Source organism: Pogona vitticeps, chromosome 8 (genome assembly GCF_051106095.1).
Source record: "Pogona vitticeps strain Pit_001003342236 chromosome 8, PviZW2.1, whole genome shotgun sequence".
Lineage (NCBI taxonomy): Eukaryota > Metazoa > Chordata > Lepidosauria > Squamata > Agamidae > Pogona > Pogona vitticeps.
This window is the reverse complement of record NC_135790.1, coordinates 29,996,947-30,022,841: the sequence shown is the minus strand read 5'-3', so window position 1 is coordinate 30,022,841 and position 25,895 is coordinate 29,996,947. Positions and strand designations below refer to the sequence as shown.

Below are 25,895 nucleotides of genomic sequence, written 5' to 3'. Positions count from 1 at the left end.
ATTTCCTTTCCTACTCATAAAATCTTGGGATCCAGGGATTTTCTTACACCATTTGGGGGTGTCTAAATCTTCACCATAGGAGTGCAAGACTCAGGGGACTCTTCCTGTGGTGTGTTTGCTTGCTTTACCCTCGTTTAAGGATCCCATGTCCCACATTTAAACCCTGAGCATCATCAAGTTCCTGCCTCCAGGGAGACCCGTCTGTTTCAAAGAAAGGAGTCCTCCCTCTGAGGAGCCCAATGAGTCCTGCTGGGTGTGAGCCGTGGCACCCGAGAAAGCGTGAAGGGACAAGAGAGAAAAATATGTGCACGCCAAGTCCAAGAACTGGTCGTGGAGGATCAGGTGGGTGGGAGTCGTGGTCAGGACAGGCTGAAGGGAAAAAACGAAGGTTAGTGAAAGAATAAAATAACATTTAATATAATTTTCACAAAATGTGATGGCCGCCCACTTGGGGACTTAAAAAGGGTCCAGGCCCATCCATGGAAGGGCAGCAGAAGGGGGGAGGTCTGGCTGGAGTGAAAAGGAAGCCGCAAAATCCAAAGGGGGGTGGTGGTGGTGGCGGTGCTCCTCTCTGAGGGACCAGGTGGCGCTGAGGCGAAAAGGACGAATTGCCCGCATGCTCCTTGCTCCTAAAGCCACGGGGGGGGGGGGACTCCATGGGTGTTAAGAGAAACCGCTCCCCCCCCCATTGGCTCGCTTGAGGGAAGGAGGGGGCCACTCCTCCCAAACACCAGGAATGTCCTGGCATCTCCTGCCGTGGAGGGGGAAGGGCCTTGGCACCCTGGGTTCCAGCGGGACTTGCTCCGTCTGTGCCCATTGGAGTGGCTCCATTAAAGGCAGAGTAGACCAGCTCCCTGCAGCCAAGGCACCAGATCCCAAAGCCTCAGCCGTCTGGAGACAAGGCTGCTGCTCCTTTGGAAAGGCATCATCACCAAGGGTGTCTTTGCGGCCTCCTCCTCCTCCTCCTCCTCCTCCCAGCTGGAGGGAATTTCCCAAATGCCCCACTGGTCCATCTCTGGAGGCACAGACTGGAGTCGCACCAAAGGGAGCAGCATCTAAGAAGTACCACCGGGAGTGGTGGCAGCTCTTCTCTGCCTTTGCTGGCACCCCAAGCCGTCCGGGGCAGGACTCTGCCACTGGTCGATCTCGTCCTCTGGGCGGCTCTTCCCTGAGAACGCAGGTGGCGCTTCAGAGGGAAGGGAGGCCTGCTTCTCATTAGTGGCTCTGACTCTGTAATGGGAGGAAAGGAAATACACCTGTTTAGAGGTGGGGCGGGAGCCCTCCTGGAAAATGTGCTACCAGCCAGAAAGGGAGGAGGAGGAGGAGGAGGAGGAGGAGGAGGAGGAGGAGGAGGAAGGACCTGCTCCTGCTGCTACTTGAGAGCCTGGGCCCATGGATGGGAAGGACAGGAGCTGCCTCACAGCAGACAGCAGCCCGAGTAAAAAGTGACTGGGAAAACTGTAAGAATGCTCCCTCTGTTTCAGAAGACTGGCCTTGCCCTCCCCAACCCAACCCATCCCATCCCAAATTCATTAGGAAAAAGCTGCGGGGGGCGGGGGCGGCGAAGAATGCAGACCCCTTCTGTGTGGCCTTCAGCTGCCCAGAGGTTGCCAGTCATAAAACTCTGATGGGTTTCCAAGTGTGACAGAAACAGTTGCCACCCATTTCGGTCACCTGGACTCCTCTCCTGCTTCCCATCACTGCTCCACCCGTCTCCCCTAACCTTAACCCTTACCTCCATTTTGCTGTAAATCCAGCTGAGCAGTTTGGTGACTTGGGTGTAGACCCCTGGCTTGTTCTTCTGTCCGCATCCTGTCCCCCAGCTGGTGACACCCGCCAAATACCAACGGTCACCCTCCTGGCAGACGAGGGGTCCCCCACTGTCACCCTGGGGCAGAAGAAGAGGATCAGGTGGGGAGAGAACGTGGAAGGTCCAGCTGTTGAGACCGGGGCTGGCTGAGGAGGGACTGGCGGCGGGGACAGGAACCGTCTGGCCACTGGGCCACGGTGGCGAATCCCCAAAGCCCGGGAAGAAATGTGTCAGGAAGAAAAGGGGCACCTCAGCGGCCAGGCCACGGTGCTTCCCCATTGGGGCCCTGTTGCTGTGCTTCCCTTGCTCAGTTGTCACGGGACACACACACACGCCCTACGTCTATGCCCTCATCCATCCAGGAACAGTCCCCCCCACCCCACCCCTGGCCCCCTGTGCAGTCCGCCCATTGGGCTGGCTTGTCTTTTCAGAGGAAGAGGGGCCACGTCTCCACCCCTGCCACTGCCCAGCCGCCTTTGTTTCCCCCTCGGAGCAGGACAAAGAGGGCTTTCATTGCTTTTTCAAAGCATGGCATGTCAGGCAGCTGAACTGTGGAGGCCCTTTCCTCACCCCCAGCAACTTTTTATTAATGCTGGCAGTGCTACAAGATGGGAGGGATGATTTCTTTAAAAGCCCTTCCTAGTTATCATTTGTTGTAAGCCGCCTAGAGTGGTCGAAATGACTAGATAGGCAGGGTATAAATAAATAAATAAATAAACAAACAAATAAATAAATAAATAAATAAATAGTTACTGCCCCTGCTGCAAGGGGACGCAGAGTGAGGGTCACCCTAATGGCCTCCCATCCTTTGCTTTCTAAACCTTAGGAGGGTCCTCTTACGGCACTACTCTAATCTGATGGCTTGTTCGCTTGTGTGCCTGAAATATTTTGCCCTGCCTTTCTTCTAGGCAGCTCTTGTTTATGTCCTATTCCGCCACCCAATATTGTTTGTTTTAAATGCCACACATTCTAAAATGTGTTTCGGTGCTCCAAGGCCACTTTGAAAAACAATCAGGATGATATAATGTATTATCGTTTTTGTTGCTACTTGCCATCAATGGCTATGAATCAGGGACCTCCCACAGGACCTGCCATCCACACAGCCTGCTCAGCTCTTGCGAATTCAAGGCTCCGGCTTCCTTTAGAGAGTCAACCCATCCCGTATTGGGTCTCCCTTTTTTTCCTGCTGCCTCTAACCTTGCCCACCGTTATTGTCTTTTCCAGAGAACCCTGCCTTCTCATGATGTGCCCAAAGCAGGACAGCCTGTTTCATCATTTTTGCCTCCAGGGATAGTTTAGGTTTGATTTGCTTTAGGATCCACTGTGTTCATCTTTCTGGCAGTCCAGAATATCATTATCATTATTTATTCAGTAATAGAGGAAAAGAGGAAATTCTGACATTAGATGAATTAACTCAAGCACACAACTCAATGTGTAGCCTGAATAATTATGCTGTAAACCACCCAGAGAGAGCTTTAAAAATGATGGGGCAGCGTATAAGCAGCCCACTTTGCTTTTTCTCCCATTGGCTTAAGTGGGTGCTCATGCCTCTCCTGTCTTCTCCTTTTTCTTAGAGCATCCCTGTGAGGAGGCTCAGGCTGACAGACCAAGTGGCCCAAGGTCACCCAGTGTATTTTGTGGACATGGAAGGATTTGAATGCAAGTCACTGCAGACACTGGCTTTCAAACGAGTGCTGCCCACACTGAACATTCAGTGGTCCCTCAAGAGGATCAGGAGCCTGTGGCACATCCAGTGGCATAGATGGGGCATGTGTGTGTGTGTGTGTGTGTGTAGAACATGCAAAGTCCACAGCACCTCTGTGTATGGCTGGCAGTGGTTGTTAGTGCTCTCGTGTGGCAGATATACAAAAGCTGGCCTGCATGTGTGCCAGGCTGTGTGCCCTGGCAATCCCTCTTCACAGCAGCTCAATTTGGACTTGAAATTGGTCCAAAGGTGGCTGGTGTGAGGATGAGGGAGAGGCACAGAATTTGGCCCTGGTACGTCCCAGCCAAGCTCTTCATTTTACTGGCGATCAGTGAACAAGAGCCATTGGAAGGGATACCTCTGGTCAAAGCACCCCGTTTGCTGTGCAGAGAGGGCAGAAGGCAGGCCTGGGCATTGGCTCCTGCTCCAGGATGCCAGTGGGAAAAGGAAGGGCATCTTTTTGCACCCCCCCCCAAAAGGCTCATCTTTTCTCCATGGATTGCATCCCTGCCTGCCTGCCTGCCTCCTGCTCTCTCACAGTCACACTGGCAAGGTCTCACCTGGCAGGAGTCTCTGCCTCCTTGCAAGTAGCCTGCACACATCATCCGGGGAGTCAGGTAGCCCTCGTAGACCTGCTGGCTGTTGCAGCGCCGATAGTCAATGATCTTCACCTCCGCCTCTCTCAGCTTTGGTGAGGTGTTCTCTGAAAGAGGCCAGCCAGAGTGTGAGGGAGGAGGGGAGGGGCATGGCTCTGTGGCTCTGCTTGCAGCTGGGAGGCTGACCTTGTGGGGAGGGCTGCCTGCAAGACTGTTTCACCAAAGGCCCACCCCATAATGGGATACAGCTTTGTAACCCTCCCTTGGAACCCAATTTACCTTCATTTTCCTTGATCTTGCCAAAACCAGTGATGAAGCAGGTCCTCCCTGGAGGGAACTTCTGGCCAGACATGGGGAGGCAGGCTGGGCGGACCTGAGCTGGGACAGAGTGGGGGGGAGAGGGGGAGAGAGAGATTGAGTGGGTCCTTCCTTGGAGAGAAAGAAGTGGCTGGCAGCCCTCCACTCCTGCCTCTACCCACCCTTGGCCCCCTCGGGCAAGAGGAGGGGCGGCCCAGAAGGAAGCCCCGGGGGAGGGCCAGGGTCTTCACCAGAGAGCACCAAGGGGCGGGAGAGCCGCATCAGCGCGATGTCATAGTCATCCTCTTCATCGCTGTAGTTGGTGTTGATGATGACTTCGGACACAGGGACGCCCACCGTGGGGTGTTTCAGGTCGGAGGCCCCCGCGTACACCTTCCACTCGTCCAGGATTTTGACGTTGTTCCTACGGGGACCAAAGGTGGATGGTTAGGGGGGGGGGGGTGGACACGGAGAGACTCTGTTATCCTGCCAGTCCCTCCAAGGAAACGGAGAGCAGGCGCCCGGTATGGGTGGGGAGCTCCTGCAGAGGCTGGGCGATCCCCCAACGCTTGCCCATGGCTTCTGGGCCATCCTGCGCTCGGGGTGAATTGGCCCCCGTATCGGCTCTCGACTCAAGAGAACTGATGGACACTCGGACGGCGATTATCTCTACCCGCCCTCCTCCTCGTCCCCCCTCCAGACCCCCCCCCCGCGCGCGCCCTCTGCCCGAATCGCAACTCACACGAAGAAGCAGTGGGCGGCCGTGAGAACCCACCGGGGGTCGATGATGGTGCCACCGCAGATGTGCGTGGACCCGTACTGGAGGCTCACCTGCCAGGGCCACCGGCTGGCCGAGGCTTCCGTGCCGCCCACGATGCGCCCGGATATCCTCTGCCCGCAGTCTGCCGGGGGAGAGGAGGAGACTGGCCATTCGGCCGCCGCGGAGGAAACCCCGAGAGAGCTGCCGGGCGGGCTCCTTTCCCTCTGGAGCCCCTCCGTTGCCTCGGAAGCGCCGGTGTCGGAACCCAGAAGAGGCCGCCCGCCGCCCCGCCGCCGCCGCCGCCGCCCATCCCCCTTTCTTGCCTACTCCTTTGCCCGGTGAGTCTTGTCGGGGGCGGAGGAGAGAGAGATTCCCCGCGCCCCGGCCTCCTCTCTCTCTCGCCTCTGCTGTGCTCTCCATAGGATGGAAATCGCAGCGGCCGCCCCTCCGTCCCTTGGCCAGCTCTCCCCTCCTCACGCCCCCCCCAGCAATGACGCAGCCATGAAGACCAGCGTGAGCCCCTGGAGGGCAGACCCCGGCCCGGCCCCTTCCCCTCGTCTCCTTACTTGTGCATCGGAGAGAAACGTATCGCCCGGTGCTGCACTGGGAGCTTGAGGGCGGGAGGAAGCAGAGAGAGAAAGTCCGGGGTGAGAGGCAGCCAGAGGGCCCGGAGGGACGAAGGGCCTGCGCGCCGGGGAGGGGGCTCTAGGATTAGCCCGGGATCAGGGACCGGACCCTGGATCTCTCTCTCCCCCTCTTTCTGGAGGAAAGCACTCCCCGGAGCCCAGCGCAGAACTTAGACCTGGTGATGAGGTGGGTGCGTTGAGGAATTCTGCCCGACAGCAGGTGGCGCCCTGGCCCGTCTCTATCTAGGCGAACTGGGCCGCCGGGGCCCTCGGACGGGCGCTGAAGGAAGGGCACCGTGGAGACCGCCACCGGCCACCTGCTTGCCAAGGACCGCAGTCGGGACCCTGGCCTTTTGCGCTTCTATAGCCTCATTACTCCGGGGCTTCTGGTCAGAAGGAGTGGCCCGTTCCTCCCACCCCAGACCTTCTCGTGCGGTCCATGGGGATGCCGAGCATCCCTTGGGTGGACGGGCAGCCCAGCTTCCTCCCCAGTCGCCAAGTGGGGGCAGAGCCTTGAGCGTGTGGGCAGGATAAGGCCCCAACTGTTGCCCCATCGGCCTGCGTACTGAGGCAGGGAGGATTTGGATTCCTCGTGAGCTTGCTGAGGGGCTGCAGCAGCTTCTGGGGGAGGAGGGGAGTTGAGAGGGAGGGACGTTTCCCCCTATTGCAGCGCACACGCCTGCCCCCCCCGCCCCCCCGCCACTTCCCTCCTTCCCGGCCCAAGCGCATCCCCTGCCTGCCCCCCCCCCGTCACCTGTTGAGACTCTGCTGAATGGTGTCATGCTCGTCTCCAACCACAAGGCTTTTCCCAGGCAGAGTCAGAGGGACGTCCTCCATCTGAGAGGCACTGAGGAGACAGAAGCATCCCCATATCACCCTCAGGGGGAGGCCAGAAAGGCTGGAGCAGAGAAAGCGGAAGGACTTTCCCGCCTTGACAGTGCTTGGTCCAAAACAGACGGCTCTTCCAAGAGCCAGGAGGGCCTGCGTGCAATGTTGGCCATGACGACCATGAGGAAAGCTTTAGGGGGGAAAGGAACGGGCTTGGGACCGAGCCGCAGCAGGCTCAGGGCCCCTCCAGTGTGCTCCATCTATGGCTATTGTCACCAACGGCAGAGGAGGGCCCCTTCCACCTGAATCCAGCCTCTGTTGCTATGGGGTCGATCCTACAAAACATCCCCCTCTCAAAAAATAAAATAAAATCAAAACACCCAGCAGCAACCTTCCAAACATAAAAAGAGATTTCTGGAGCCATTTGTCCAAATACATGATGTTTTTCTCTAAAGGATGTCTCGGGTTCTGTTTTGGAAGGGTGAAGCATTTGATAGTGGGAACCTCCTCCCCTCCCAGCCCCCACGACACACGTGCAATAGCATGGCCCCAGCAGAGGTGGTTCCCTTCCACATGTGTGAATGTAGCCAAGGGGACTGGCTTCCCCCCTCTTCCTACCCCTCTACCCCTGCCCCCTGCCCCTTGTCAACCCAGAAATTACTTTAGGAAGCCAAGCTGTTGGCAGGTCTTCCTGGAGAAGGCCTCAGTCCAGTTCGTGCTGCACACCGGCAGCCATGCTTGCTCTGCACCCGAGTAGACATGGAGCAAGGATTGGTTCCAGCCAAACCGCACTGCAGCATGGAGAGAAAGAGGCAGAAGGAGACAGAGGGACACCACGGGGGGGGGGGGACGGGATGGGGGCATCCACAGGAGAGAGTGGCACAACTGTGGCAGCTCATGGTTCCCCAAACAGCTCGGGCAGACGAGCAAGCTGGTGCCAGCCACGTATCTTACACCAAATGGGAACTTAGCTTTAAAAGACTCACAGGAACTAACATGACTATTCCCCACCCCCATAAAGCCTCCACAGGAAGTGGCCTTCAACGCAGCCAGCCTCTGTGGGAAAGCCTGAGACCTCGTCACCTCCCCCCCCACTTCCACCCTGCTCTCCACTGGGCCCCTGGGGGGGGGGGTCCTCCTCACCACAGTCCAGCTCGTCACTCCTCTGGGAACAGTCGGGGACCCCATTGCAGCGCGTGGCGTGGGCGTTGCAGCTCTCCGCGGGTTCCTTGTAGATGATGCCAGTGCTAGACCGCCACAACAAGACTACAGTGTGTGTGTGTGTGTGTGTGTGTGTGTGTAGATGGGGGGAGAGAAGAGAGGATGGGGGAGAGGGAGATGGGTGGTGAGAAAAAGCCATACAGAAGTTGGCCTAAGAGGTGCCCGGGTGGTTCTCTGGGACAGTCCTGGGATGGAGTGACCGGGGGGGGGGGGATGGTTTGGGGAAGGAACCTGTGCCCCCTCCCCCGAGCCTCTTTCTCTCGGAGGCCGGAGGGCAAAGCAGCCTCTCTGGGAGCAGGTGAACATTTGACCAAACACCATTTCTCCAAAACAAAGTTTCAGGCCCTTCACACATTATTGACCATCAAAGAATCCTATTTCTCCAAAGGGAGGGAGGGAGGGAGGGAGGGAGGTTGTATTTCTCCTTATCCGTCTCCTCTTTGTTCTTTTCTGGACACTGCTTGGGGCCAAGTCCTTTTGACCTGCAGGAAGACTCTTCTTCCTGACTCTCCGTCCCACCCCCCACCCCTACATCTCGTCAGCTGCAAAGGGGGGTGGGGGGAGGGAGGCGGCAAAGGGCGACTACTCACAGAGCAGGATCAGTGCCAGCAGCAGCACAATGAGGACCAGAAGGCAGACAATCAGGACCATCCTCTTGTGCCCCATCCTCCACGAAGCCTTGAATGTTGGACTGGAAGAAACTGTTGTGGGGAGGGGGAGAGAAGGAGAAGAAAGCCAAGCCCATGACTTAGGAGAAGGGCCTGACACCCCACCCCACGATGAAAAGGTGCTCGCTGGAAGGAGTCGGCTGTGTGGCTGAAGGAAGGTGGCTGGCCCCCTCCATGTCTATGGCAGTCCCATAGAATGGCTGTGTCTAGAAGGCTATGGAGGGCAAATCTTTCAGGGAACAGGCTGTGGGGTACAGGGTTTCTCTCCTGCCGGGACCTCTCTTCCCATAGAGCGCTGGGCGTATCTGTGGCTCCTTGTGTCCAAGGGGGTCAGGCAAAGCTACATAGCGGTCGGTTGGCATAATTTGTGCCCACAGGTCATGCCTTTGCAACACAGCCAGTCCGTCCATCCATCCGTCTGTTTGCACTGAAGACATAGCTTGAGCATGCAGGTGGGGCGCAGCCCCTCTGACGTAAATTCATCAGCCTTTAAGGTGTCAGAAGACTCTCTCTTGCTTTGGCTACCACAGACCAAAGAAGGCGATGCCCCCCTCAGCCCACGGGCAGCTTGCCAAGTGCTCTGGATTCTCCCAGGATGTCCTCGCCCACCAGAGACACCCACAGCCCCCTGCCTCTGGAGCTTCCCTCTGGGGCATCCCCACAGCTCACCCACTCTCAGATCCCCTCTTACTTTCAGAGTGCCCTCGAGCGACAGGAGGCAGAGGGACCAGCCTGGACTCTGTTGCCACTGCCGCTGCTGTGGCCATCGTTGTCCTCGTCGTCATGTAGGGTCTGAAGGCAACTCCTTGGACAGGCTCTTCTGAGAGGGCGGGCTGGGAGGGAAGGGACGGTGGGCTGGAGGGGCTGAGGTGACATGGGTCAGGGCTTTCCTGTGTGGGAGGAAGGGCAAGGCTGAAGCAGGAGCTCCTGAGCTGCCTTCACCTCTGAAAGGTGCCAGCCGTCAGCCGTCAGAGGTGCCTCAAAAAGGAGGTCTAGGTATCCAAGCCACCGGCAAGCTGGAGCTCTGGGAGAGGGGAGGGGACCCCTGCCTCCCAGCCTCCCCTTGACCGGTCCAGGAAATGCCTCAGTAGAGATGCCAGCACAGGGCAGGACTCACTCAGAGCTGCTCAGGGCCTCCAGAAAGTTTAGTTGGTTGGACAGAAGGAAATACTGGGCTTTTTGCAAAGATTATTCTCTCCCCCCCCCCAATGTATCCCTTTGGAGGACACAAAGCACCCAGATAAGTGTGCTCTGAAGTCCTCCCCCGGCTGCCTCACTCCAGGAGGCCACTCAGTTTTGATCCCCAGGACCGGGTCAACTTCCTGGCTGAGCAGCCAAGCGGGAGTCAGGTGCTCCCCTAGGGAAGGCAGGGCTCCTCCCAAGCTCTCCTTTGGCCCATCTCTGGGAAGGGAACTTGGGATGCTGAGCGCTGGAACCAGGAGGAACTCTTCCGAACATGGAATATTTCAAAACACCAGCCTTGGCTTCCTGAGAGGCGGATGGCAGCCTGGCCATTATGCCACCACCAAGGTGGAAAATTCCCTGCCTCTGATTCACGGGAAGCTTCATGAAAGGGATCAGGATCAGCACCTTCCCCTCACATGCTGCCCTTGACCCCTCCCCCTGCTTTTATGAGAAGGGGGGGTGCCGCTGCAAAGGGAGGGGAGGTTTAATTACCCCAGGATGCCAACCGAATCCCATCTGAAGTCCTCATCCACCCCTCCATTGCGGGGGAGCCAGAGGCCAGGAGTTCAGTTCCCTGCTGTGCCCCTTGCGAGTACAGCCAGCCTGGGTGGCCTTGGGCCAGCCTGCATAGCAGTCCCCTAGCGCCCCCCCCCCCAGAAGAAGGGCATGGCTTGTCACATCTATGCACTAGAAAACCCTGAAAAGGGACTTGGTGGCAGAGAATTATTATTTCATTTCCTCCAACGAGCTTTCCGGTGAAGGACCACGAGGCCTCCTGGTGCCCGGCAACAGAGCCCATTGTCTGAAGCCTGGCACTGCCCACTTCCCAAGCCTTCTGCAGAGCCTCGGCCGATGCATCCCTCCTTTGAAGGGACTGCCCACTTCTCAGGCCAAGAGCCCTTGGTGGGTGCTGAGGAGCCTCCGGCTACTCACAGAAAAGGAGGGGCTTCGGCTAGTGACCCACAGCCCGCCTGGCCTTCCAGAGTGCCAGTTACAGGAGGGCCACCACGACAACGGAGCTTCCCAGCACCAAAGCCAGGGAAAGTACTTGGCCTCCCCAGTCACAGATTGTCTTCCACCACCACCCCCTCCAGGAATGAGACCTCCCTCCTTCAGCCACTCAGTTCTGCCCCACAAACAGCCCACAGGTCAACCCGTTTCCCCGCCAAACAGAAAGCTGGTTCCCCCCCCCCCCCCATTTTCTGCCTGTGTTTCCCAAGGGGACAAGACTCAACTAAGCAGCTCCCTCCCTCCCTCCCTCCCCCTCCACAGGCTCACCTGGCACAGGCCCCTTTCCCCATCCTCTTCTTTGCAGGTAGAATCTAGGGGCAACGGCAGACCCTCAGGCCCAGCTGCCTCTGGACCAGGACTGCTGTCCTGCCCACTCTTGGCTGGCAGGCGACCCTCCGGTAGGGCAGCGGCCCTGAGCGGGGCACTCATCCTGCCTGCCTCCCTCCCTGCCTGGCACATTTTCTGTGAGCTGTGTGGCAACTGACCCCGGCAGGCAGGCAGGCAGGCAGGCAGGCAGGCAGGCAGACGCAACCCATGGGAGAAACCTGACCGACCTGAAACACCACTCCGCGCTGTGCAGGCTTCCTGCCTGCCAGATTCCAAGAGGCTGCCTTGTCCTTCAGGGGATCCGAGGACGGGCCCTCTGGGGACACCTGCCTTGGGAAGGGAGGCAACCTTTTTTGCCTAGCAGAGGGGAGGGAGGGAGGGGTGGGGGCAGGGGGCAACCCTCCCCCCCCCCCCGTCACACACAGAAACAACTTTACTTACCTGGTTGCTTTCCGAGCTGGGAGCCAATCTAGATTTGAGCGAGCCTCTTCTGGGAGCCGGGAGTATCAGGGCAGCCCCACCCATGGGAGGTCACTCAGCACGCGGAAGGAGACAACGCTCGCGCACCTTGTCTCTAGAGAAACCTCAAGAGAAGGACAGGGCACCGGGCAAGGCTTCCCAGCTGGCTCGGGACCCTGGCAGGTCCCATCTGGCTGGAGCAGGAGGGAGAGGAGGGGGGCTCTAGACCTCCATGTCTGCCGGTGCAGTGCCACTGAAAGTCCACAAAAGAGATGCGTTCCCCCCCCCCACTTGAGGTTCCTGACCCAATAGAATATCCCCAAGAGAGAAAATGGAGCATAAGGGAAAGGGGGGGAGAGAGATGTGTGAGCAGCAGCTCCACCAGGTAAGGAGGGGCTGCCAGAGAGACGGTGTAGCCTGGGCCGAATGGTCAGAGGAGGCCTGCCTGGAATGGGCGGAAGCATGGACAGAGCGGAGCTCTTCCTCCCTGTTAATCTTGCCACCCAGTGGGATCAGGGGGGTGGGGTGGCGAGGAAGCTGAAGGGTGGTGGGTGCAGGAGGGGAAAGTATTCTTTGCACAAAGTCTGGGAGTGTGGAGTTGGCTTGCCCGGGATGTGATGATGGCCACCCAGACTGGGTGGCTTTCCCACAGAGGGAAGATTATAGCTGGCTGATAGTCAGACATCATCTGGGGATTATGACTACGTGTTAGCCCCACTTTCAGCTGCTGGGGAGCTGGGGGGGGCAGGCGGCAGGTGTGCTAGCACTCATGTCCTTAGCAGAGGTAGTTCTCTCACCCACCACTCTGGGAATAAGAGACTCGGGGGGGGGGCTTTGGGCTGGATCTAGCTTCAGGGCCTTCAGTGTGCATCTCAGGAGCCCACAAAGAGCTTGGAAGAAAGGACAAGAAAGCCAGAGAGGTCAGGAGGAGCCTACCCTCCCAAGGACCATGCCCTGGACAGCTGTGGGAGGCAGGGTGAAGGGAGGTGAGGGTCAGCATTGGCTCTGCCTGCCTGTGGCTGCCGTGTCCCCCGAGGACGTCTCAAGCTCAGCATTTGGGCATTGGCTGGCAGGAGGGGCTACTTCATATTCTAGGCAAGGGCCTGCCTGGAAATGCCAGGGGCTGAACCGGGGACCCCCCAGCTTGCCGTGGACAGGCACAATGACCCAGCTAGGCTTCCTCCCCGAACATCATCACTGGAAGTGCTCAGCCTGGTCTTCCCTGAGCCTCTCTCTGCCTGGAGGAACCAGTTGAGCTGCTAGGAAGGCAGAGGCCAGGCAGGAAATGCCTGGGCAGACCAGTCGCTCTCAGGAGGCCAGAAGCCCCAAGGGAGGCTCTTTCGCCTCATGCCCACGGGTTGACATCAGGAAACTTCTAGGCCTGCCCAGGTGTTCCGATAACCAGGAGAGGCCTTCTTTTCAGTCCCACCACCTTCACAGGTGCCTTTGGTGGGGAGACGGGAGGGGGCCTTTCTCTGTGGCTGCTCCTTTAGACTCTGGAACTCCCCCCCCACACGCACGCACGCACGCACGCAGGAGGCCAGCCTGGCCCCTCTTGGCTCTCCTTCTGCGAGCAGGCCAAAACTTGCCTCTTCAGGCAGCCTGAGAGAGTTTTTTAAAATGGATTTTTGTGTCTGGTTGCTTTAAATGTGTGTTTTAGTATTATTTACTGTTCTTAATATTATATTTGTTTACTTTTAAAAAATATTTGTATGCTTACTGTTTTCACCTCTTAAAATATCCTTTTCATGATGTAAGCTGCCTTGGTCATTTTAAAGGAGAAAGGTGGGGTAAAATATTGTAAATAAGTAAATAAATAAAATAGCAAATTCCTCCTGAGACTGCGACCATGGTGGAGCCGATTTTGCTTGGCCAACTCTGCAGGAGGCAGTACCTGTGACAAAAGTAGGGCAGGAGGAGCAGGTAGTGGGGAAGACCCTCCCACCCCTCCCCACATCTCCCACCCACTTCTTCAAAAAAAAAAAACCACAAAAAAACACCAAAGCCCTTTTCTGCTGTCAATGGGAATGCACAACATTTATGAAAAATAGTTGGGGGGGGGGGACAGACAGGGGGTTGCCAAATAAACCAGTCCAGGGATTTTTGCTCATTGCTTTGGTGATCCTTTCCTTCCCAGTCCCAGAGGTGTATAAGCTGGTTGTGGTTATGCAAGGGAACTCTGCACATTCTCAAGGACATCCTCTTTCCTTGTTATGACTCCATATCATTAGAGACTGGGCTGGTTCTTCAAGAGAGCTCTGGAGCCAAGCCCAGTGAGTTCCAAGACACACCCTTTGCCCTTTGGTTTCTGTGAAAAGGTGGCTTTAGTTTGCCTGAGGATCGAAAACAAGTAAACAAAAGACATGGCCATTGGAACCTCATGGAGAGAACAGCCAACAGTGACATGTTTCCCAAAAGGGGTTGTTTAACTTTATAGCAACATGAATGGCCTGCTTTGCTTCTTCCTGCCTTGGATCCACTTTTCAAAGGCAGGGGCCTGGTTGAAAGCCCAGCAGGCATCCTATGGAGCGAGAGACAAACAGCCCACCCCTCACAGTCCATGAAGCGCTTACGAGAGATGTTTGCTGTGCATGGCCCTGATGCTGGCGGCTCAGTGCAGCCCAACAGCTGAGAGAACGACTCCCAGACCTCACAGGAGCAGCACAGGATCAGACTTTACTTGGTCTCCAGAGGAGGGTGTGATTCCTCGGCTTCCCTCAGAGGGGATGGTGGTTCCATTTGGCTTGCAATCTGCACAGAAATCAAGGTGATGCTGATGGATCTGAGCCGTGTCTGTGTCTGTGTGTGTCTGTGTGTGGTGGGGAAGTGGATTCCACTTACAGATTCCTCCGTTCCTCTCCTTGTTCTGCTGGTGGAGTGGGAATTCTACCCACACCGGCAGCCCTCCCTCTGTGGCTGCTCCTGGCACACTGGCTTGCACTCTCGGATGGTACCTCCTCCTCCTCCATCTCCTCCTCCTGAGAACACCCCATCTCCTATTCTTTGCTAACCTGTTTTAGCACAACTTCCTCCAAGTTCTTTGTTTAGGGAAGTTGGTGCTGTTCTTCCTGTTATAAAAGATTACTCATTACAGTGATTATGGTGTTGCTTCAAACAAATCAAGAAAGCATTTAAAGCAGTTTCTCTCCCTCCCTCCCACTTTTTTTAAAAAGGAAAAATATCTGACTGTTTTAAAGAACAATTCTGTCACTTTCAGCTTGCTCTCTGGGTTGCTTTAAGCCTCAAAAGCCTCTATTGTGGGTGCATTTAAATCTTAAAATCAGCTTTAATCAGACATAGGCAGTTGCAGGGGGGAAAATACCCCCCCCCAAACACACCTAATCTTTAGCCAGTATCAAATAACATATTTTATATTTGCAAATATCTACCTTTTCAAACTAACTCAGCAAAACTGTCCATATGCCTACACTATTTTTGTGGACATCTGTGAACACCTGTAGTCTTGAAAGGAGGGAAGAGGATGTGGCTGAGAAGCTGGAGGTGCTCTATGGTGAAGCCAAGATGCTCTCCACTTGCTCAGGAATATGCTTCTCCCTCTTTTCCGTCTCACCCCTGATGTGAAAATGAGCTGCCTAGGACTAGGTCTTGGTGGGTTCCTGGACACCTGAATCCCAGCAAGCCAAGCAGAGCACTTTCCTCTGTGGCACTTTTTAGACATGAGGGATGTCTGTGTGTGTGTGTGTTGAGGAGCCCCTCCCTTGCCAGATAGGCACTGGAGAAGTCCCACAGCTGATCAGACCCAAGGCCCTGTCTAGCCCAGCAGAATCCCCTTTATAGTCTGATAAAGTGGGTGTTGTTGCTGTCACATTCCACCAAATCACCTCCGTCGTATGGCCAACCTATGAATGAGTGACTTCAACAATGTCTGGTCCTTCACAGCCCTGCTCAGTTCTTGTAAACTCAAGATGTGGTTTCCTTAATGAAGTTAATCCATTTCATATCAGCTTTCCTCCTTTCCTGCTGCTTTCCACCCTTCCCAGCATTATTGTCTTTTCCAGCAAATCTTGTTGTCTCATGAGGTGCCCAAAACCTCTGTTTCATCATTATGGTTTCCAGAGCAAGTTTACCATTTACTGTATTTCTTTTCTGTTTATTATTTTCATTTATATGGCATTCTTCTCTCCAAAGAAACCTACAATGGCATACAACCCTAAAACAATACGTAGAATAATAACTTTTCTGATATTATTGATAAAATGCCATAAAATCTAGCAACAACATAATTTTTTTGTTGTTTAGTCCTTAAGTCATGTCCGACTCCTCATGACCCCATGGACCAGAGCACGCCAGGCCCTCCTGTCTTCCACGGCCGGCCTCCGGAGTTGGGTCAAATTCATGTTGGTCGCTTCAATGACCCTGTCCATCCATCTCGTCCTCTGTCGTCCCCTTCTCCTCTTGCCTTCACACTTTCCCAACATCAGGGTCAACCCCTTCACGGATTGCTGCCTTGTCATGAGGAAGGGGCTTGAGTCATTCAGAGATGGACGGGCTTCCTGAAGGAGGAGGCGCCTCCAGGCAGACGTGGCTCTGCTTTCCGGGCCAGGCAGCTGGTCCGCCAGGGAAAGGCCGCGCGTGCGGGCGGGGTGGGGAGGGGGGGGAGAGCGGCGAAGCTCGTTTCTCCGAAGCGCTGTCCGTTTCCCCTCAACCCGATGGCCGCTGCCTGCCTTCCTCCTCCTCCTCCTGCGGTTGCCTCGCTCCCCACCTCCCTGCTTGGTTTCATGCGAAGCGGAGCGCGCTGCGCAGGAGTCTCCCGAGGGAAGCCACGCTTGGCCAACGTTGCCCTCCGGCGGCGCGCGTCTGTAGAGCTTGGGGAAGTTTTAACCTCCGGCTCTCCCGGCCGCCCCCCACCCCGCTCGGAGAGGCACAGTAGGGCCACCTCCGTGGGACCCTCGCAGGCCCGGAGGAGGGCGTCAGCCGCATGTGACAACCCCCCTCCCCAGAAAGCCTGGACGAGGCGTTGCCTTTGGGGCAGAGCCTCGACGGAGACGCTTGTTGGGCGCCCTCTCGGCCGCAGAGCCGTCCTCGGAGGGGCTGCCTTGTTTGGTCAAGGCGCTCGTGCCAAAGGGTGGAGACCCCGCGAATCAATGGCCTTCCTGTTGCTAATCGCCCGGCTGAGACGCTGCTCCTCAAGGCTGTGGTTCCTTTCACTTCGTCCCCCCGCCTCACGTTCGCCCACCTCCCCCCGCCCACCCTCACCACCATTTCACGACTGCTTTCCGGCTTTCCAAAGGCAAAGTCTGGCCTTTTCGCGGCCGTCCAAAGCAGGGTAGCCTCGGCGTGGACACGGCCGTTTCATAGGCTGGGCAGACGTCCTGGAAGCCAGAATCGGAGGCCGCCGAAAGCGAGAGAGGTCTCCGGGGTTAATGGCGGCTTCCAGAGCAGAGAGGTCGATTCTTGAGACCCCACCGGGCGGGAAGGCAGGAAGGGGCTGGAATCCTCCCCGGCGGGGACTCCCTTGTGCTTACGCCGCCGGGGCTCCCACCGAAACCTGCCCAGAGGAGTCGCGGGCCGGAGGGACATTCCCCGAGAAGGGGGTGTCCGCGGGGAATGCCCAGAAGAAGCGAAAGGGACTGGCGGCGGGGCCACCGCAGCAGCACCGCCTCCTTGGGTCCCTCCGGCTCCGTCATTCTCCGCTGGCCGCCCCGACGGGACGTAACGGGCGATGCTGCCGCTACTCCTGCTGCCCGCGGCGCTGTTTTTCGTGCGCTGCCACCGGGGGCACGGTGGGTGAAGACACGGGGCGGAGGGGAGCCGCTTCCTCCTCCCGCCGCCGCCGCCGCCGCCGCCCTCTCCGGAGGCTCTGGCGCGCTGCCCTGGGCGGGGCCGGGGCCAGAAGATGCCGGGCGGGCGGCGGGCGGCGAAGGAGCGGCAGAGCGGGAAGCCTCGCCCCATCGCCCGGTCGGGGGCTTGAGCGGCCCCTAACCTGGACCCCCTAACCCTACCCTGTTCCTTGCAGGAACAGAGATCCTCCCAGCACCGGCAAACGTCCGGTTCCTTGCCAAGACCTTCCTCCACGTCCTGCACTGGGAGCCGGGAGCCGGGCTGGACCCCTCCGAGGAGCTCCTCTACGAGGTCCAGTACCAGCGGTAAGAGCCCAGGCGGGACATGCTGTGGATGACCGGGCTGGGAGCGGAGGGGGGGCTTCGCCAGAAGACCGGGGGAGGGGGGCTCGCTCCCTCACGCCGGTTCTTTCTTGCCCATTCCTTCCTTCCCTCCCTCCCTCCTGCAGGTATGGCAACGGTACGTGGACCTCTGCCCCGAACTGCACGCGGATCTCCGGGCCCCCCTGCGACCTCTCCTTGCAGACGAGTCAGCCCAAGGAGCACTACTTTGCCCGCGTCCGGGCCGTGGCCGGGGAAAGGGCTTCCAACTGGACCCTGACCCCCCGCTTCGTGCCACAGGAAGGTAGGCGCCGCCCGCCCGCCCCGAGAGAGCCGCGCGCGCGCCCGGCAGCCGGGAGGGGTCCAGTTGCACTTTCTCGGCGGCCGGAGGAAGGGGCGCCTGCGGGGAGGACGGGCTTCGGGCAGCTCTGGCCAACCCGAGGCCGAGGCGTTTGGCTCACAGGCAGGCCGGGTGGCGTCCGAAGAGCTTCCCTTAATTCTGGGCGGTCTCCTTGTTTCGCCAGCAACTCTGCATGTGGCCAACCTGAGCCTCTCCGTCCGCGGCAACACCATCCGTGTCTCGGTCCAGCCTCCTAGCAGCCAGCGAGCCAACCTCTCCATCGAAGACCTCTACCCCCAGCGGTGGGAGTACCACGCCCATGTCCGGTTGCCCAACAATAGCCAGGTGAGCCCCCCCCCTTTTGCCCTGGCAAGAGACCGGGAGCCAGGAGGAAAGGAGGCCTTCAGGCTGGGCTGGGCAGAGGCACGGGGCAGCCAGCGTGGGATCCAGGGCGGTGCCATGGGGGAGCTGAGCACCAGAGGCCAAGGGCCCACAAACAGCAGTTGAGGACTGGGGGTCCGGTGCGGATCTGTTCCCAATTGCCAGACTCCCCTTCCTGGTTGTCTGCAGTTTCTCCACATTGGGACCAGCCTGGCGTTTGATCTCCCTCCACTACCCTGGGGCCAACGCTACTGTGTCTGGGTGAAACCCGAGGTTGCCTCCTGGCCCCTTCATACCAAGCCCACTGAAGAGCAGTGTGTCTCCATCCCTGATCTGCAAGAGGAGGAAGGTGAGTCTCCAGCCCGCGCCCCTGCACGGGGATTGTGAGGGGCCCAGCACCCCCACTTTCCAGGCCCCGCTTGTTGCCCTTCAAGACATGGCCCCTCTCCTCCAGGTAACAAAGGATCCCCGGATGCCAAGAGCAGAGGGTGGATGTGGGTGGTGGGGGAGAAGGGGGGAGGAGGAGGAGGAGGAGGAGGAGGGCCCCGTGGTGGGGTGGGGAGCCCCCTCTGAGCTGGCAGCAGAGCACTCCCGACCAATCTTGGCTCTGGAACTGGTGGCAAGCAGGTTGAAGATGCCTCTCTCACTGGCTCAGGGTGGCCATTTCAGCTGTGGTCACTCTCTTCTCTCTCCCCCCCCCCAAATACACTCAGGGACACTTGCCACCCTCACGCACATGTGCTTCTGAAGTCAGGAAGAGAGGTGGTGGTATCCTTACATTGAGTCAGGCTTTTTGTCTGTTGGGTACAGAAATTCCTTCATGGAATGTTTGGCTCTGGTTTGACCCACCTGCACACCTCCAGGTGACACAAGGACCTTGCCAGCTCTATGAGGGACTAGATCCGTGAACCAAGGAAGGAGGCATTATCTTTTCCCTGCCTCTAGAGTTCATTTACTGGGCAGGTCTGCTCCTTTTCTGACCTCTCCTCTGGAGGGGGGGGGAGTTAGACTGAGGTTGGGGGGGGAAACATGCCTTGTTCCCCATCACAGGATCTATGAGTGGCTTCTCCCAGTGAATCACGCCCCCCCCTTCCCCACACCACTGGGGAGGGGGCTTCCTTTGCAGGGCATGCGGTTGCCACCCCCAGTTTGAGTCTCCTGGGCCTGGTTGCTCTTGGTGCCCTGGCATTTGGCATCCACTTGGCTTGCGCCTACGTGAAGAAGCCCGTGGAGCCTCCCGGGATGCTGGTAAGTGCTTCTACCACGAGCCCCTTTCACATTCACCCCTGGGAGTCAGGCCAGCCCGAAGCTTAAAGCCTCCCGAAAGGGGGCCTTGGCACCCCCTGCCCTTTGTAAGGGGCAGCACTGAAGCAACCAGCCGATCGATGGCTCTGGAGTCTTTCTGTGCCTCGCTCGGGGGGCTGGTTCTCCTTTTGGCACTCATAAAAAATTAGATGTTTATGATGTATATTCTTCAATTTGCTCCACCAGTAAAGTAGATCCGTAATTTCCCCATTTTCCAGATGGCAACTAAGGTTGAGAGACAGTAACCTGTGTGACCCCTTCCTTGTGGGGCCAGAGGTGTGGGTGGAAGGAGGGCAAGATCTCTTGAGGAAGCCTGGGGTTTTAGAAGGCCCATCTAGCCAGCACCGTGAGCCTGACCCTCTCTCTCTCTCTTCTTTGGGCTGCCAGACGTCTCTGCCGAACCGTCATTCCTGTGAGGGGCCCAAGGAGGAGAGCCTACCGAGGCTGCCAGGGTTAAAAGATGTTGTCCTAAAATTGGAGAGGGACCCCATCCAGCCCCTTTGCTTCCTGCGTCTGGAGGACCTCCAGCTCTACGCTGCAAGGGAGGACAGGCACAAGGACCTGGAGGCAGTACCTGCACCGCTGGGGAAAGGCAGCTGGTGGCCAGCCTGGGTGGCCAAAGGTCCCGCGCTCCAGAGGAACATCCTAGACACCAGCAGCGGCAGCATTGACAGCGGCATCTGCCTGCAGGACCCTCCCGACCACCTTCGCCTTCTGGGCTCTGGGAAGCTGTCCTTGGAAAGCCACAAGGGGGAAAATAACTTACAGGGGGATGCGGGTGGCCTTTGGGTGGAGGAGCAACTCCTGCAGGTAGTTTCAAAAGCTGAGGAAAGGCTCCCTGCTGGAGACCCAGCCCAGACTTGGCTCTCCAGGTCCCAGAGCCAGTCGGGAGCTGCTCTGGAAGGGGACGACGGCTCTACCATTTCCTCCAGCCTAGAGGGAGCAGCCGGTTCTGAGCCGGGCATGGGGGTGAATGGCTATTTGAAGCAGGCCTCCCTGGATATCCCCTCCACCCACAGGACGTTGGCCTCAACTAGGGACTTGATTGACACAACAAACATGTGTCCTTCCTGGCCAGCCTGACCTCCTGCACTCTCCTGGGTTTGGGCTGTTTTTGGAAGGGGATTCAGCCAGCCCTCCTCTGTCTGCCTCCTCCCCCTTGCATGCCAGCACGCGGCTAAGCCCTGACCTCACCGCCCTCGTGTGAGCCTTTAGCGCTGGTTGGGGCAAGAGGACTGCCCCCTATCCCTGTCGAGAAAGCTTCAGGCCTGGGAGGGAGTGGCCTGCACAGGGGGCTGGTCACCAATAAAGTCAACCAGCACCCTGGCCTTATTCTGCCTCCAAAGAGGGGTCCTGATTATTCCCTATTGGTTTGTCTGGGGGTGGGCAAGGACAGGAAGGACGGACACGGCTGGCGTGTGATGTGCAATTTGGAGGGTCTTCACTCACTGTCCCTCTTCTGGGATGTTTACTGAAAATGAACGGATAGCTGTGAGTTTCCCAAATGTCTCAGTGCATGTTTGTACAAGTTGACTATTTATTTTATTTATTGGTAAAACTAAGAACTATGTTTGTCAGAGTAGTTAAGTGTATTTAATAAAATAATATTGTCAAAATTCTTGAAATTCTTAAGAATTTTGATATGACTTTGCCATGGGAATGGGAACTGAGAAGAAGGGTATAAAATATTTGTATATGAGAATGTTAATAATAATAATAATAATAATAATAATAATAATAATAATAATAATAATAATAATAATAATAATAATAATAATAATAATAATAATAATAATAATAATAATAATAATAATATTGTGCAAAATTCTGTTTGGAGCTTTGGGGATCAAGTCATTAGGAGGAGGAGAATGTGGGTGCTGCTGTGTCCTGCCAACATGCTTTCGTGCACAGTTGGTTGACTGGGTGGGTTGGGGGGGTTGGGGGGGGTTTAAAGTTGGCTGGCTGGAGCCAGCACAGGGCCCCTGGAGTACCCACCCTCAGTCAATCTGCCAGGCCAGGCAAATCACAAGCACCACAACCCAGCAGTAGCGGTTTCTGTTGTCAATAAGATCAAAAGGGTGCAGCCGGAACACTCACTCCTGTCTGGTTTGCTTGCAAATTGCCTCCCTCAAAGCCTCCTCCCTTTTTGGAAGGGCTCTGGGTAGCCATGGGAAGAGCGTGCCAGGCTCGGGGTGGTGTCACTTCAGGATGCCCTGAGAGAGCCCTGCTGCTGCTTCTTCAGAAAGCTTCCCTGGTGACTGGAGAGAAACGGGCCATCCCATCCCTTTCCTTGGCTGCTGGCTTTCTGCATGCACGGCTTCTGGAAGGCAGGGAGCTGGCAGTCAGACTGCGAGCTCCCACCCACTGCTTCCTGCTTCAGCAAAGGGGTAGAGTAAGACTCGCTTCCTGCCAGCCAAACCCTGTTCATTGCTCTTCCTTTGCAGCTGGCGGGCTGAATCGAAACCACCAGGTTAAGCAATCAGGAGGCCGTTAAATGCTTGTAAAAAGTCTCAGTACATCTCTTTGAGCTCCGTTTTTTCCCTTCCCAAACCACCTGAGACCATTCCCAAGAAGACACCAAGAGTCACAATGAAGACCCAGTCGGGGGGTGGGTGGCAGGGAGAACCTTCTCTGTGTGTGTGTGTGTGTGTGTGTGGGTTTGGGTCCCTGCAGCCCTCCCTTGGGTGGCTCCCTTCAGCAGTCCATCCCACTTTCCTTCCTGAAGGGCTTGCAGGACCCCAGACTCACTTTACAGCCTGCCCCTCTGTTCGTGGAGGTGCCTGGCATAGCACAGCTTCCAAGCCTGTGGGGGACAGGATTGCTCCCTCTGAGAGAAAATGGCTCCCTCTCTTAATAGCTTGTTTTATAGAACATGTTTATAGTTCAGCTGGCAAAGCTTTGGAAACCACTATATCAATTCTAAGTGTGAAAACAATTAAATCACAAATTCTGCAATAAGAATGTGAATCAGCCAAAACAGAATTTAAGATAGTAAAATATTAACATTGTTTGTTTGCCTTTGTTAATTAAGGCATCTCTCCACCATTTCTTATTCAAAGAAATCCCCAGGTGGTTTACCATACTGCAATGTTAAAAGCCACAAAATACACTTCTCCCTTCAACGGTGCTGGGATTAGGTGCTCCAGCCTCCCATGTAGTTCAAAACCTGTGTATAACTCTTATGCTCCCAAAAGCAAAAATGGTTGATTGACACAGAGAGAAAGAGAACCACTGTGACCTCCCCTGACCCACATCAGCCTCCTGGCATGCCCCAGCACCCTCCTTGGCTGCCACATGGAGCTGCCATGCCAGGAAAGGGGACCGCCACCATTGGACCAGAGGCCACTGCACCACCACCAACAACAGAGACCTTGGTAAGTCCAAAACCCATCTTTCTCAGGCCTCTTCCTGAAGACAAATAGCAGCACAGGATGGATGGATGGATGGATGGATGGATGGATGGATGGACGGACGGACGGACGGACGGACGGACGGATGGATGGTTGGGTGGATGGTTGGGTGGATGGATGGATGGATGGATGGATGGATGGATGGATGGATGGGTGGGTGGGTGGGTGGATGGATGGGTGGATGGACGGGTGGATGGACGGGTGGGCAGGTGCGTGGATTGAAATTTTAATTTATTTAATGGGAGAAAATCTGTGTACTGTATAACCAAAACCATGCTGCCCAATCCCTGTGCAATTCAAGGGAGAGGTGTAGTGTAAAATCAGGTACTAAAGGAATATCCCAGATCCATGAAATATCATGGCTGCTTCTTGGTATGTTCAGAGCCCCCCTCCCCCCCCCACTTGTCTGGCTGCTTTGAAATTCTTGAAAGCCTTCAAGCAAGCTGCCCCCTGCCTCCCAGTGCCCTGTGCTTCGCCCTTGGCTTTGGTCGTTTGAGGAAAGGCACAGGCAGCCTAGTGGTGGTGGAAGCACTTACCATTCTAAAACAGCAGGGAAAACTTTACGTACAAGTTGCCTTGTGAAACTCTTCGTGGGAAACTTTGCAACTGGTAACTTCCCCTTAGAGAAGGGGCTGCGCAAGTGAGGAAGAGGGAATATCACCGCCTTGCATGTTCCCCAGAGTGACTCAAGCCTGGGGAGTTGGGGAGGGTGGAAGCTTGCCTGCATGTAGAACACAGAACCACAAGAGAAAGCAGCCATGGGACTCAGACCAGCTGGAATCTTCTGGGGCTCCTCCTTGGATACCCTCTTCAGAGGCTGCCCCTTTTCAGTGAGATCCCCTCCCGGCAGCTGTTTTGACGGGCACAACAGGACATTTGACAAAAGCTATGGATCAGCATTTTAGAGAAGGCCTAGCAAGGCCATGGTTTTGCACGGCAGGGTGGGCTCCCAGCCATTTGCTGTGAGGGTGCTGGGAGCTCCTCGGCCAGGCCTGCAGGTCGCTCCTTGCTCCATCTGGGGATCATCTGGGAAAAGGGGATCGTAGGAAAGCCGCCAGGGTGGAGCTGCTGCTGGGAAGACCCCAAGGGTCAGTGGGGTTAGCCCTTCCTTAGCCTTGAATGACCCACAGTGGAAAGTGTGAGAACCTCTGGTTGCGAGAATCAACCACTGTGGGAATCTCGTAGGAATCTCCCTTGGTCTGCACTGGCTGGGACTGCTGCAAGAAGGGCCCTCTCAGCCGCTAGGTGTTTCCCTCGGGGTGAGTCAGCAGCGGGGCAGCTAGGAAAGTTTCTCGCGGTGGCAGCTGCACGAGGCGGCCCTTTGACAGCTAGGCATGGGCATGTGCCACAGAGGTGCCATTCCCACATGTATGGGCCTGGGTGTCTGGCATTTGCTTTCCTGAGGATCCCCCTGGGCAGCCTGGAGGTAGTAAAAGAAGGCCAGGCAGGAGCTAATTTCACACGACATATCCTCCTTTCCGTAGACGGGACCCTGGTGTCTGGTTCACGGGCTAGAAAGGAGGAACAGGTTCCTGCTCAATGTAAAATGCCAGTGCTGACCCCTGGAGACCCCATCCCCGCAAGAGGTTCCCGCCGAAGGAACTCCCACTCATGGCCTTCCGAGGAGAAGAATGGTTCCAAGTTCTGGGGAAGGGGGCACAGGAAGCCTCAGCCGTGGGCAGGAGATGGAGGGGAAGGCGCCTTCTCTTCTTCTCTCCACCCGCCCTCCCGCCATCTCTCCAGAGCCGCCTTCTCCTCTTTCCGGCCACTTGAGCACGAGCTAGCAGGCATACTTACCGTGCAAACAAGATCCTTCCTGGCACCGCCTGGCAAGGGTGTAGCCCAAGACGCCCAGGATCAAGAGGGAAAGACTGGTGCCCAGGAACAGGGCGAGGATGCCAAGTGGCTCCCATCCTGGAGAGGAGAACAAGGCGGCCACTGGTTGGAGGCCAGCCAGAGCCACAGGAGAGGCATGTTATCTTGCTGGGCTCTTGCTCTGAGAGGGCAGAGCCTCTAATCTGCTGAGGGCAGAGGCTCCCAAGAACTGTTCCTTTCTTTCCCTTTGCTTGTCTTACTTGCTTGCTGTGGATGTTTTTGATTTCACCATTTATTTATATCCCTGTGACCCTGCGAACGAGGGGCCTCCGAAATGTTCTGCTGTTAACAGGCCAGCTCAGGTCTAGCAAAGTCAAGGTGTTGCTCCCCCCCCCCCCGAACATGCAAATGTAACAGGCCAAACGTTGTGCTTATATTCTGCTTTTAAACCTTTTATCCCTCTCACTGCCCTATAATCCTTGCAGGAAGGGTGGCAGAGAGACCATAGAAGAGGTGAATTTACTCTCCACCCGGACGCCCACCCAAAGCCACATCTGCGGAGGCCCTGGAAGGGACTCCTTGCCCCGCTGGAGCGGCATCCAGCATCCGGGAAGGGAGGACCGCCGCTCGCTCGCCCCGACTCGCCGTCGAAGTGGCGGGACGGGTTCGCGGAACGATGGCGCCCCCTGCTGTCCATGCGCAGAGGTGGCCGACCGGGGTGGCCGACTTCTGTTGCGCGGCACCAGCGCCAGCGCGCCTGCCGGTTTGAAGGTGTGCGCAAGCGAGGCCAGTGTGTCTGACGGCTGCCTTTGCTTCCTTCCGCGCGAGCCTTCCCGCCGCGACCTGAATCCAGTCCCTCTGATCCCCAGAGCTCTGCCGCTTCCCAGCCCGTCCCTGACAGAAAGTGGCCACTCGCTCCTCTTCTTTGCTCGGCGGGGGACCAAAAAGGACTCTGCACATGCCCAGAGCCATGCACCTCATTTCTACCCTGATCTCACACAGTCCAGTGTAGAGCCTTGGCCCGTTTGG

The 25,895-nt window shown here is 56.8% G+C and overlaps 2 protein-coding genes across 2 annotated transcripts; one reads left to right on the top strand and one right to left on the bottom strand.

Annotated features, from left to right (window-relative positions):
- Window positions 1-389: 389 nt before the first annotated feature.
- Window positions 390-11,092, bottom strand: TMPRSS13 (transmembrane serine protease 13). Its single transcript, XM_078379553.1, has 13 exons — window positions 10,975-11,092; window positions 9,203-9,401; window positions 8,434-8,544; window positions 7,766-7,888; window positions 7,284-7,413; window positions 6,549-6,641; window positions 5,735-5,778; window positions 5,151-5,310; window positions 4,660-4,832; window positions 4,391-4,489; window positions 4,076-4,218; window positions 1,736-1,888; window positions 390-1,230 (listed from the first exon to the last, which is right to left on the bottom strand). The coding sequence occupies exons 2-13, from the start codon at window positions 9,294-9,296 to the stop codon at window positions 1,216-1,218; spliced, it is 1,338 nt and encodes a 445-aa protein (XP_078235679.1). The 5' UTR covers window positions 9,297-9,401; window positions 10,975-11,092; the 3' UTR covers window positions 390-1,215.
- A 5,654-nt stretch (window positions 11,093-16,746) lies between these two features.
- IL10RA (interleukin 10 receptor subunit alpha) lies at window positions 16,747-21,266 on the top strand. The gene is made up of 7 exons (XM_020794166.3): window positions 16,747-17,237; window positions 17,471-17,600; window positions 17,744-17,919; window positions 18,140-18,300; window positions 18,526-18,685; window positions 19,463-19,584; window positions 20,029-21,266. The coding sequence occupies exons 1-7, from the start codon at window positions 17,177-17,179 to the stop codon at window positions 20,722-20,724; spliced, it is 1,506 nt and encodes a 501-aa protein (XP_020649825.3). The 5' UTR covers window positions 16,747-17,176; the 3' UTR covers window positions 20,725-21,266.
- The last annotated feature ends 4,629 nt before the right edge of the window (window positions 21,267-25,895 follow it).